This window comes from Uloborus diversus, chromosome 4 (assembly GCF_026930045.1).
Source record: "Uloborus diversus isolate 005 chromosome 4, Udiv.v.3.1, whole genome shotgun sequence".
NCBI classification, from domain to species: Eukaryota; Metazoa; Arthropoda; class Arachnida; order Araneae; family Uloboridae; genus Uloborus; species Uloborus diversus.
Window position 1 is genome coordinate 143066122 of NC_072734.1, and position 14341 is coordinate 143080462.

The 14341-nt window shown below is 33.6% G+C and overlaps 1 protein-coding gene across 1 annotated transcript; it reads right to left on the reverse strand.

The window, feature by feature from the left end:
• Positions 1-1212: 1212 nt before the first annotated feature.
• Positions 1213-13714, reverse strand: LOC129220887 (cytochrome P450 1A1-like). Its single transcript, XM_054855322.1, has 4 exons — positions 13573-13714; positions 7547-7810; positions 3385-3558; positions 1213-1832 (listed from the first exon to the last, which is right to left on the reverse strand). Exons 1-4 carry the CDS (start codon positions 13712-13714, stop codon positions 1660-1662), a joined length of 753 nt encoding a protein of 250 aa, XP_054711297.1. The 3' UTR covers positions 1213-1659.
• Positions 13715-14341: the final 627 nt, after the last annotated feature.

Genomic DNA, 14341 nt, shown 5'->3' on the forward strand with positions numbered 1-14341 from the left:
TTGCCGACATTCATTGAACGCCTTCATCGGGATGGAGGTCTTTACGGTATCTCAATGATGTTAACCCCCTATGGTCTTGTCCTTATAGTGGAGCCTCACTTTTTCAAGAGCTGCTCTCTTCTACCTCAATTCTTTCTTGCTTCGCAAAAGCAGCTTGAATCTCCCAAATTGCATTAGAACATCAACAAAAACGTTTCACAATGACATGAGTTTGTTCCATGGTGGCAGAGTCGGAATCGGAGTCATGGAGTTGGTCTGACTTGGGGTAAAGGAGTCAAAAATCTGAGGCTTTAAAATTCCAGAACTCGGAGGCGGTAATTTCCCCTCTGAGTTGGCAACTCTACAAATGCTGCTGAGTAGAGCTCAAACAGATTTTTGTATACAGGTGTCGGAGGCTTTGCAACTACTGAAATCGGAGTCAATCATTTTGCCTCCGATTCTGCATCCCTGGTTCATTCTTTACGCATCACTTACACAGCTGACTTCAGGGTAATTGCAAATTTACAAACATATTATATACTAGAGAGGTTACTATGCTAGACTGATAGAGTTTTATTTCTGCAAAAACAAAACATCATATTAACTCAGTCTGGTGTTTTTCGAACTTAAGTAGGACACCACCAGATATTCAATACAGTATAGTTTCGAAAATCTGAGTCTCGAAAATTCTATGTTCTGCTTGATTCGAGGTGCTAACTTTACATTTTCAGTAATATTTTTTAGTTGCTAAAGATGATTTTCATCAAAATATGAAAATCGAAATCTTTCGTCCCTATTAAACTTATTTAACTGCATACAGTAAATAATAATAAAAAAAATTCACTCAGAGGTTGGTAAAAATTTCATTTTTACCCACCATTAGCCTAAGTAGTGCGAAATATTCTGACTACAAAATACGAATTGAGAAATGTCTTGGAGATAACTTAAAATTCACATTGTTTTGTCACAAAGAACGTGCAAATATGTCTTTTAGAATACTCGTTTGCAGTCAAAAAAAAAAAAAAAAATCACAACTTTACGCCGCGCGAGTCGTATATATGAAGTTTAAACTTCCACAGCTAAAGTTTTTGTGTTCTACGAGATACATAGATACCCTCGGAAACACATAGATACAGAGGTCTGGCAACACTCATCGAAATGGATTCGGGCACTGTCAAAATGTTTCGTTGCCTAAAAAATTGCCCACATAAATGCGAGTCAAAATCGCAGAAGTAATTGAAAGCGAAATTTATGTTCAAATTCCAATAATACATTTTTCACGAATATAAAACTTGCTGTTCCTTGTAAAAGGAAGTAAAAGGTGCTTCTCCTTATGTCAGTTAAAAGCTGTAACATTTTAATCTGGAAGAATTTTCCGGATAACCAAATTTTTCAATAATCCGAGGTAGCTCAAGCCACGATTATAGCTTGACCACGAACAGAAGGCGGGTGCTTTCTGGCAGATTCTACCTATTACAAATGATACAAATGATGTTTCGCTTCAAGGTCATCCGCTTCTTTTCGTGGTCAAGCTTTACCTCGGACTTACTGGACTATTGTATTACATTTAGTGATTGAAAATAGGCAATTGATTCAATGGTCATCAAGATGCTCCAAGGAAGTTTTCTACACTTTGTTCGGTGACGAGCTAACTTTCATTTCCAGTTAGAGCTCTCAATGTTACTTTAGATGTCTGGGCTTCAGTATTAGTTTCATGTCTTCAGGCTCATAAAATATTGATGCTTTAGTTGCCGATCCTTCTGCCGGGCAAACCTTAAAGTTTTGTACCGTTGCTGTTAAAAACAAAAACGCCTGCATCATTGTAAACGCCTCACCTGCACAGGATCGCTTTCCTAAGGAATAAATAAATACAGAACATTATTACCACAGCGCTTCACGTATCTAATAAACATGTAAACATTTCAAATAATGCTTGAATTGTGAATTAATTAATTTCAACTCTTCGCATTAAAGTGTGCAGTACTCATTCGATTACATAAGCTAAATATGCCAACGTTTTAAATTGGATTTGCAAATTTGAAGCATGCTTCATCAAAATATCAAAATTATAATTTTGACTCGTCAAGATGAATATATATATATATATATATATATATATATATATCATTTTTGTTTTGAATCCAGTACGAAAATTACGACATTCTTAGCAAATTAAAAATAATCCTTTTGCCAAATGTGTGAGTAAAAAATTCTCATTTTTTTGCATCAAGCATTGAGTCTTACATTAATTATTCGATAACTAAACATAATATAAATTCTTATGCTGTAACATTGCAAATATAAATCGTTTTTTTGGCTTTAAGTAATAAATGTAACCGTCGTCATGCTTTAATCCAAGATAGTATATTAAAAAAAAAATAATTTCCGTTTTGAATTCAATCTGAAAATGGCTGAAACATCAGACAATTGCAAATAACTGTGGAAAAGTTACGCTCATGCTATTAAGCGTGAAAAAGAACACAAATAATTACATTCCGTCTTTGTGCTGTTTATATGTAATATTTCATAAAAAGCAGAAAAAAGGCAAGATCTAAAACTTTCCATTGCACACCGAAGGCAAAGTTGTAATGGGCAATGACTAAAGTCATTCTGTGTTTTGCTTAAAGTGAATCTTTAGTGTTTTGATGACTAAATATTATTCGTTATATAAAACAAAAATCTATCTTTTAGGCTTACATATTTTGTGATATTTAAAGGTACAAGTTGCATTGTTTTTTCAGAAGCAACCATTATAAATTGCATTCACATCTCAACTATGCATACATATTGGTATCGTATACCAAAATATACGTATCCAAGGTCCTACAAGAAGTCCACTTGCAATTTCAAGCTGTGATACCCTTCAAGTTTTGTCAATTTTTAAAATATCCATATAAAATAATTTTGACTTAAGTTTTTTCTTGAAATGTTGAAATGCCGGTATGCTCCGGTATTCTTTTTTTTTTATTTTTATCCCGGACCCCATTTTTGATGTAACCCCCTGGTCTCCCCCATGTGGAGACCATGTGTATATCAAATTGCCGACTAACATTACAACTTCTTTTGCCTACGACGCATCCATTTGAAAAAGAGGTTTGTTAAATGCACACAAATCCACACGATTCAGTTAAATAATATAGTGTTCCAAAGAGAACAAAAAGCAAAGAAAAAAATCTATTAATAAAAAATTTTAAAAAAGCAAAATCCTTTATGATTGATGCAGCGTCCTTAACTGCTTTTGCAGATTACAACTTCTTTCATTTAGTTGATGTATTTAACTTTTTTTTCTCTCTCAAAGAATCATAAAAGGTTTTAAATAGAACAAATATAAATCTCCTAGTTATTAATTGTTTAAGAAAGTTATATTCTTTTGATAAACAGAGCCATTTACAGAATTTTACTCACCAATTCCAAAAATGATTGGCGTTTCTGATCTTTGCTTCCCAGGGCGAGTGATAAATCTTGAAGGGTCGAATTTATATGGATCATCGTAGACTAGTGGATCATGGTTTGCAGACCAGGAGTTGAGAATAGTTATGGCTCCTTTGGGTATTCTATATCCCATGACCGTTGTTTCCTCTGTAGAAATGAAATAACATTCAAAACATGTTTTTTGAAGAAAAATATTTAAATATTGCTGAAGGGATAAAAATGCTTACTGCTTGACAGCACAGAATTATAGTTATTTCTTTTTAAATGATTGTCAAAGAATCAACTTAAAAGTGTACGGTATGAAGGTAAAGCTACACTGCGGTACGTTCATACTTAAGGAAGTCAAGAAGGATTAAATGTAATACGACAACTATGATTAAAACGAGCTGATGTGTGCATCACATGACTTCCTTTTACTCCAATTTATTGTCATTTCCACATTATTGGCAATTTTAAAGTGATTCAATTGTTTACTCTCTAAATATGACCAACAGTAACCAAATTAAAACCAAATTTTAAAAAATCGCCAAATTTGTCGTCAAGTTAGTGACAAAACTTGGCGGCCAAAAGACTGACGATATATCGCCAAGTGTGCGATAAATTTTAACACCACTTGAGTTTACATCGAAATTAATGATTTCCCCCCAAAAAGAGGCGAAAGACCCCCTTAGGACCATTCGAATGCAACCAAAAGAGAAGGTGAACAACTAAACCCCACTAGGAGTGTACGTACCATATTTCAACTTTCTAAGACATACCGTTTTTGAGTTATGCGAGATACATACGCATATACACACATACACACATACGCACATACATACGTACATACGGACGTCACGAGAAAATTCGTTGTAATTAACTCGGGGGTCGTCAAAATTGATATTTCGGATGTTTGTACGTTCCACGTGTGGTCGGGTCGAAAGAAAACTCAATATTCGTTCGGGGTGAGAAAAATGGAAATTAAGGCCGACTTTTGAGTGAAATTTTTTTCGCGAATACAATATTTCCTTTTTTGTAAAAGGAAGTAAAAAAAGGGTAATACTAAGCTTATTTCTCACTTTTTTTTTGTCATTTACGTTTAAGCACAATTATAAAACATTTATAGACTTAGAACAAGGTCAGCTTATTGATCGTAAAAATTTATCTAATGTGAACATGAAGGCCACGGAATCGTTCTAAAATATATCATGTCAAAAAACACTTGCCGCATTGAGATTTTGCTGCACCTCATATACATTTCTAAAAATATGATCCATTTTGACTTTTTATTAATTAAGAAAAACGCTTTGATAATATGGGCAAGATTCAACCAGAAGAGGTGAAAACAAAACAATACAAAACCGTCAGCCAATTTATATTAATTTGCAGTTTATTACAAGCTTCACACTCTAATCAAGTTGTAAGCTAATTTACACGCCTATTTAGTTTATCTGCTAATACTCTGAAAAAATGGTTCTAGGTCAAAAAAATTTTTTAAATGAAAACTGGCCATAAAGAAGAAATCTAACACAAAAATAGTATCATCTGCATATCATTATGCTCTGAACAAAAGTAAAAAAATTGTTGAATTTGGTATGTAAGTATTAGATTTTAAAGTAGCTTTTACTCATAAGTGTGAACGGTTCGCCAGTCCGGGGGAGCAGCGTTGTAGACGGTCAGTGGTGATTTTCCCCACCAACTCTTGATTTAAAGTCATATTTTCAATGCTAGTATGACAATATAAATACTTTAAGTTTCAATGACCGAACGCCTCTCGGAGAGAATTTTGACTTGTTATTACCCCCTCCAGAGAGATTCTGGCGGTGCTAATACATTAGCTATAATGAATCAATATGGATTGTTTTCTCATGAGCGATAAAAAAAAATTGCGTTGCGTTATTCACTGTTCAAATCTAAATAGGACTAGATAAGAGTCTTGACTAGATAAGAGCCTTATTACGGATTCTGTTAGCATCTAACCACAACCGGAGTAATGAAATTTTTACATCGCTTACCAATTCATTGGAACTGGTTGAAGATATATTCAGTAAATTACCGCCCTGGATGGTTGAAGATAGTTTCCCACTGACGCAAAAATGGTGCCACTTACAAAACGATACCAGGGTAGACCGAACAGAAAATGAAAATTAAGATAATTTTCCTTTTGAAAAATTCCTTCGTTAAAAATTGTAGTTAGTGATTGCAATACCCGTATACCGGTATACCGAATACCCGTATTTCGAGCAATTCTGCAATTTCGTAATACCGGTATTGGCTGAGGTAAAATACCGGTATTTTCGGTATTAGCTGAAAATAATAAATAGTTTCATTTAAGTAATTTTCAATTTAACATTAAATATCTACTTATATTTTAAATGCACATTTCTTTTTCCAAGATAAGGAATCAAATCAATATATTGATGCAAAAATTTAGCTTCAAAAGCACGAACTAATGAAATATCCATAAACAAAAATAGCGAAAAGATTGCAAAATTATATTGTCGTTAATAAGGTGGTAGGAGGAATCGCATTTTCGTGCGCTTTTGTGCATCATGTTTTTATTTTCTCCATTTCCCTGATCACTCATTTTCCCTTTTGTGAAACTTACTTTCGAGTGTAATTTTTAATGCATTTGTTCTATGGACAATTTATTCCAACCATCAATTTCATTAATACTTTGGGATTTATATTTTAATTATTTGTCTCAACCGTACTAAATTTTAGCAAAGACTTTTTCTTGTTAGCATCACAAATGGTAATTTGTTGTCGGAAGTATTGGTTTGTTGTGCTGTTTTGCTATTTGGCTTCCTACTTAGCAAGATGATATATAGAAATTATATAGCGCCTTAAAAATTTTGCCGGTAAAGAATAATCAATTGAAACATATTTTCAGGTATTCCCATAACTATAATTATGAAGAATTTTGAAAAGAAAGCGAAAACGAATAAAAGAAAGTAACAGGATAAAATTCAGTCAAGTTTATAGTAAGTTTCAAATCAAAGAGCTAATAAAATGCAAACACAAGTCTCTCCTGCTGAAGAGAAGATACCGAATTATTCGAAGATGAAAGACTTCTAGACAATTAGAGGAGGTGTATCTCACATTGTTAACAATACCACCGACCTGCGTGAATTCAGAAAGGGTATTTTCAACTGTAGGAAAGTTGACTACTAAAATGAGTTCCAGGTTTAAAGATAATCTAATAGATGCATTATACTTTTTTTTTCACAATTATTGATTTTTTACTATAGCATTTGTACCTTAATTTTATAGTATTTGTTAACAATGCGTTTTCATAAATAATACAATTTCAGTACAAAATTATGAAATATGGCAACAAAACAATATGTTTTCAAGCTTTTTTGAGAAATTTCAAATACCGGTATTCCGGTATCACGTTTTAAAAATGTCGAATACCGGTACTGAATTTTTGGTCCGGTATTGCAATCCCTAATTGTAGTATTTGCCACGTGACAGTAAAACCGCTTTAAATGATGTATTTAGTTTAAAAAAAAATGCGAGAACATTTATGTTTCTGCATCAAGGCGTTTTTTTTTGGGGGGGGGGGGAGGGGGTTGAAATGAAAAAAAAAGTACCCCGACCCAGTGAATGAATACCCCAACCAGTGCTCAAACACAGCATTATCTAGCATTTTTCTCTCTGGAAATGGAAAGAAGGGAGTTACTACTGTAAATTCATCTAAAAAAAAAAAAAAATTCTTAAAATCTTTTTTGTCACAAAAAATACGAGGTGCTCATTCACTGGGTGGTGTTTGTTAATGTGGTCGAACATTATTGTTCAAGTCGACGGAAGGTTTTCTGTCCGCTACAGAATTCATTCATTGGTCAGTCTATCCTATACCATCAAATACATGAAAATAAAAATGAAGGACTAAGGTAAAGACGCCAGTAGTGGCCAGTGCTTCAGTAGTGGTCGCTTCAAGGTTTACATTTGAAAAAAAGAAAAAAGGATTCCAGGTTTCCCAATGGATTCAAACGTGCAGGAGGTAATACCTCTTGCACGTTGGATGCACATTTGAATCCATTGGGAGACCCGGAATCTTGTCTTTTCAAATGTAACCCTGAAAGTAGGCAGTACTGAAGCACTTGGCACTACTGTTGTGTTAACCTTAAATATATATTTCTGTATATCTTACTTGTGCATTGTAAGCTGGGAAACATAGGAAAAAATTCAGAGCATCTAATAACTTCTTGCAAAAAAGCATTAACGTACGGAAGACTGCTTTTGTCATCCATAATTGGAAGTCTTTCTGTGCCCAACACTTCAGCTATCTCCTGATACATTTTTTCTTGGCATTCTGGATTCTGTACAAGGCTTTGCAAGAAACCTCCGATGAAGATAGAGACAGTAAGAGCACCGTCACCAACGAATTGAACCAGTGATGATACAAGAGATTCATCTGCAAAACATTTCAGTTGTTTATAAAAACATCACTTTAGTGCTGCTTCATGGAAAAGCTAAACAAGATCTAAATGAAGAAATACAGTGGACCCTCGTTTTCGCGGGCATATTTTACGTGATTTCGATTGTTCGCCGTTTAAGATTCAACACCTTTATTTTACTTTACGCGGATGCAGCAATACAAACGGATTAAATTTTCCCCTCTTTCAAAATCCAAACTCCTAAAATTTTCATATTACACGTAAAAAAATATTTTGGCGTGCTAATAATCGAGCCTGGGACAATGGAGACATTTTATGCGATTGGTTCCAGAGCTCTTTTCAGAAGTAAATTTATTAAACTCACACAGTTCAGAACTCACTGGAAGAAGAACTTTTAGGAATGACATAGGAGGACAAAAGCAACGAGAATACCGACATCGATGACACAGAACCAAAAACGTTAATATTGTAAATTTTGAGCCATTCATTGACAATAGAAATGATCTTTCTAATTTGTTAGTGAAGGAAGATTTTATTATGGAAACGATCATTGATGCGTTAATGCTCTGTAAAGAACTACAGACCAAAATTCTTGACTGCCAAAAAACTATCACAGCCAGCTCCTTTTCATAAACGCCAAATTATTTTGTGTTTACTTTATGCATGTTGTGCATAGAAATCTATATAAGTACACATGAAACTTATTATACGATTAATCATCACTAGACTGAATTATATTTTTTTTATCTACCGAACCTTACCCCTATTTTAACACTAATATTAAGTATTAATTTACGCAGTTTTGATTTACGCGGAATTTCCGAGGAATGTAACCCACTCGTAAAACGAGGGTTCACTATACGTCCTTTGGCAGCGACATCCACTTATGTGACGGTGATAATTAACAAATCAGTGTCAAACTTACGGTGAACAATGGTAAACACTGCAGAGAAAGTCCCTAAATCTGACAACCTTTCTGAAAACTCATTTACTTACTTTCGGTCTATCTTTCCGCTGAAGATATTATAGATACTCTATATGTGCGGTGTTATTTAAGTTTGTTGCCCTAAATGTTTGTATGGTCTACATTTTGTTTTTGGAATCAATATTTTCTTGATGGGTTGTTCTTTATATTTAAGATCGTAACAACTTGTTGCAGGTTTTAGCTACCTTGACAGCACGCTTCTTCGAATTCTAACGATACTTGGGGACGATATTTCTTGATGGGTTGCAGTTTAAAAATTAGTATGCATTTTATATTTCAAAACAAATCTGAATACTGCCTGCAGACTTCCACAAAAAATAAATGACATCACAAGACTTAATTTTCATAGAACCAAATGCGCAAAAAAAAAAAAAAAAAAAAAAAAAAAAAAAAAAAAATTAAGATTGAAATAAGGTTGAAAATATGTTAAATATCAATATATAGATATGGATACACATGAAAGACCATTTTATGAAATATGTTGACGTATCTTTATATATTAATAGGCAAGCTGTTTTCTTTCGGTACCGATTCCTCCTCTGTTTGTGAACCGATTTCCTTCATTCTTTTTTTGTTCAGTAGCTTTTGCGGAAATTTAGTGTCATCAACAAGAATTTTTGAAATCGAACGCTAATTAACGGAAATATTAATAAAAAACGCATTTTCGTCCTAAAGGGCTCTTTCTACGCGAACGGATGGTCCAATGTTTTCGAATTTGATATGGTTGGAAAGGTCTTTAAAAAATACTCCTAACGAAAAAATTGTCAGGGCGCCCAAGGTCCAATAACCTAAATCCACTAGAAAAAAAGTTATAAGCGTTTTTTAGTTAGCGAAACTCAAAAATTTTAATTTTATATCTTTTCCATTGTTGAAATTCATTGTTGGAAGCGTGAAACATTAAATTTTAATTAATTTTTTAAACCGCTTTTTCTACACGAAAAATGCATTTTAGTGCTTTGAGCTTGGTATGGTTGGAAAGCTCATGAAAACTACTTCTAAAATCGTTTACCCCCCGTTTACGGCAAAAAAACGAAAACCCTCTAAGATGACTAGAAAATGAACTAGAAGCAATTAAAAGTTAGTGAAAATTCATTTTTATTTGCTTTTTCACGCGACATAGTTAGCGTGAAGAAACTGCTGGATAATATTGTGGCGTTGCCAGTTCTCGCTTAAGCATAAAGAAATAAAATACTTGCATTTGTTTTTATTATTTAGGCTTTTTGGGTAACTACGGGTATTTAAAATATTTTCATTTCGATATGTTTTCGCGGTTTTCATATTTAAATAAATTATTTTACGGAGTGAGGGACGAATTTCAGTTCCAGCTCCCAATAATACCTGTATTTGCTATCACCAGAAACAGATCTCAAGGTGGAACTTTTGATAAAATTGGCGTATTATTACGACGTCCAGTGCTTTCGCATAGACAAATTATATGTTGTCGTGAGTAGAGTTCGCTCATTTGACTGTTGGAAATTTTATATTTAACGGCAAGATCATGCCTACTTAAAAAAAAATATTGTTTGTACGAATTTTTACGTATAAAGGGAGTTTTGCGGCATCATTTCATTCAGAACGACTTCCATAATTGTGAAATTTGCGAACTTTATCCATTTTGGCACCAATGCCAGGTCGAGAAATATTTTTCTTTTGCATTCGTAAAAAATGAGTACAGAAATGTCTATTTGCAAGGAACTGACTACGAATGAACTCCCTCTTTAAGGTGGGGTTCATTAAATTGTAGCCGTTCGTGACAAGGCGGAGGAAATAAATGACAAGAAGAATATACAATGGAGAGAATAGGATATCGAGCTTTTTTTTTTTTTTTTTTTGATAAGAACGTTTATTAAAAACAGGAAATAAATGACAAAGGAACATACAATGGGGTGAATGGGAAATCACTCTTTTTTTGATAAGAACGTTTATGAAAAGCAACGTGATATGTGGCAAAGGGAAGAGGGGTATGGTGAAATGTGAAACTTTGCGACAAAGGGGAGAGAGATCAAAATTTTTTAAAAGTGCATTTGGCAGTTTTCCCCTAAACAGTAAACAATTCACAAACACGATTTAAAAAAGAAAAAAAAAAAAAAAAACACTATTATTGCGACTTCCAGTGTTTTTGAATGGACAATTTTGTAATGTAGCAAGTAGGATTCGTTCATTTGACTGTTTGGAACTTAATAATTCTAACGGCATAGATGAAGACAACTTACTCAATAATATTAAACTTATTAAAAGAAGCATTGTTCATGCATAAGTTTTACGTATAATCTGAGTTTCGCAGGATCATTTCATTCGGAAAGATTTCGATAATTGATAAATTGGCGGGTGTTCTTCATCTATTAGCGTCAAATTTTTGGCACCAATTGCAGCTCGAGAAATGTTTTTAATTTGCATACGAAAACAAAGAGTAGGGAAATGTATATTTGCATACGGTTGCCACAAAATAGGGGCTGTCCACGAATGAAGTCCCAGTTTAAGGTGGGGTTCACGAAATAGTAACAGTTTGTGACAAAGGAGAGGAAAGACATGACAAGAGGGGCATACAATGGCGTGAACGTAACAACAAGCCTTTTTTTAATAGGAACGTTTATGAAAAACAGCGTGACATGAGACAAAGGGAAGAGGGGGTATAGTGAAGTGCAAAACATTGTGACTTAGTAGAAGGGGAAGAGGGTCGAAAATGTTGAAAAGTGTGACATCAGTTATGCACCGCCCTTAACCATAAACAAATCACATAGTCGACTTTTTTTAAAAATTGTACTACTATTACGACGCCCAGTGAGGAATGGACAGGTATATGACGTTTTGTAAGTATCATTGTTCACACAGAAGGTTTACGTATAAATTGAGTTTTGATGCTTCTTTTCATACGGAAAGATTTCGAAAATTGGATAAATGGTGATTTTTATCCATTAGCGTCAATTTTTTTGTTTCCAATGCCAGCGCGAAAAAATGTTTTTCCTTTGCATACGTAAACAAAGAGTAGGGAAACATTTATTTGCATAGGGTTAGCACAAAGCAACATGATATCCAAAATAAAATTATCCAAACCAGCAATTTGTCGACCACACCAATTTCTCAATGGGATTGTTTCCTTCAATCAAAAGTACTACTTTTAGTCACTGAAATAGATAGAATAAGAAAAAAAAAGCCAGAAAAAAACTTTTATTTTCTCAACAGTTGTTTTTTTAAAACTTTTTTGAATGTCGATTTTGGAAATAAGGCGTGGTCTTTATGACGTTATGAGTGATGTACTTTGGCGCGCGACTCCATTGCCGCGCTAAATATTTACGGTTTACTCTCAACCGCGTTTTCGGGTTATGATAATTTGCGATGTGCTCTAATGGCATCAATGAGTGGCATTTTACCGCTTTTGATGCCAAAAAATTACTTTCAATCTGCGCACCAATTAAAATAGTTGTTAAAAATATTAATTTTTTTTCAAATTATTAAAAAAAAAACGGTTAAAACCTTTGTTTTTAAGCATTCTCTTTCAGGAAAAAAATACTTGGAAAATTTCGGAAACGACTCCATTACCGAAACATCCCCTTTCATCCATTTATTTTGAGTTTAACAGATAAAAAGCAAGATAGGAATAAATTATTACTGTGGTATTGTGTGTCCGTATAAAAATTGTATGTCTTCAGATATGCAGTAAACATGAGTAAGAGTAGAAATAAAAATGTTGGAAATAGTTAAATTCATACAAGTTTTTTATAAATATTCATTTATGAATATGGTCGAATTTCGACCACTGGGCGAACACTAGTTCAGTATAAATCTATCAAGAAACAACAGGTGTGTTATGATGTAAGTAGTTCTAACTGACTTCCAAAAATTAGGAACTCAATAAATAAAAATATTTTATGTATTATATTCCAAACAGAAAGTGAGGCGGCTGTTGTTACATTTTGCCTGTCTCTCATTAACTAGTAATTTTATAATTACAAAGTAAGGCACAAAATGAGCTGCTTTGAAAATGAAATTTAACGACATTTCTAACGATCTGAATCTCTACTGATTCTAATGAAATTCCTTTCAAACTTTAATATAAATTCAACAATTTTGGTTCAGATTTTTTACTATGTGAAATAATTAAAGAAATGTATGGCATTTGAATAAAACGAGAACAACGTGTATAAAGTACAAATAAAGTAATAAAATAGAGTTAAAAACTCAGCAAACAGCTGTTTCGGGGCTGTCAAATGCAAGCCCCTTCATCAGTGCATAAAAGAAGAACAAAAAGTCTACACAAAGTAGACGAACGACAAATAAACAAAAATGGAAGGAAGCAAAGTAAATAGACATGGAAATCGGAAGCACATGCGTCACAGAACAGCAACGACACCTGTTTGCTGAGTTTTTAACTCTATTTTATTACTTTATTTGCACTTTATACACGTTGTTGTCGTTTTACTTATTCCATAGTACAGAGTTTTCGACTGCTTTTTTACAATGTATGGCATTTATTTAGATTTTATTATTGCATGTACCTTCACAATTATTTGATCAGGATTTCTATAAATTTCACTCTCTGAGCCAAACCACCCGCATAATGGGTCAAACCTTCCTTAAGTGTTTATGTTTGACCTAGTTTGAGCATTTGAAAAATCACGAAAAAAAAAAAAAAGGCTCAAAATGCAATCTAAATAAAACACAATAATGTAAACAGTGACCTTACATTGCAAGTTTACGAAAAAAAATCGACTTGGAAATTTTTTACGATTAGAAAAAAATATCAAAATATGTTTATTAAAATTGGGTCTATTTTTCCTCATTTCCTTTACTTACTGGTGAAGAATTTAGCGGTTGGATCACTCTTGGCTTTTCTGTCTTTCCTTTCTTTTATATAACTGTCGATGACGTTCCTGATGTCATTTGGGTTAAAATTTGCTTCATGCTTTTCCACTATTTTCCTCAATGTACTCAGCATTTCGTTGGTGATAGACCATTGCCTTTCTACAGTCAGCGTACAAAGGCACGACCCACACGCCTATTAGAAAAAAATATCTAAATTTACTTCGGTTTGTTTTTAAAACATTTCTTTCAAATACATAACAAAAACACACGTGAGCACAATAGTGTTTGGATGACCTACCCCGGTGTGTGTAAACAACGTTTTTATCAGCTGGGGCCTTGTTTAGGGACTTGTGATTGGTCAGTCGACGCAAATGCGTCGGCCATGTCCCTCCTCGCGAGAATCGACAAAATACCTAACAAACTCAGGGTTGGCACAAATTTCCAAAAAAATTCCTTTAGGGCACATCACGAATTAAATGTGTGATTGGAGCAGAATTGCACCTCTGCTTCTTGTGTTCATCAGATCATAATATCCAAGTTTCAACAAAATTTTGTATTCCTTTGCACAGTTTAAGTTCGTCTAAAAATTGTTTAATCACTGCATATGTAAATACAAGAATATGAATTAATTTTAACTTCTAACAATGAAAGGAATAAAATTTGTACTTCACCTTGCAACTTCACCACAAAGTAATAGTTTTGTGCTGGTCATCCCTTTCAGTACAATTTCATATGCTTCGTTTAATTCCAATAATTCTCT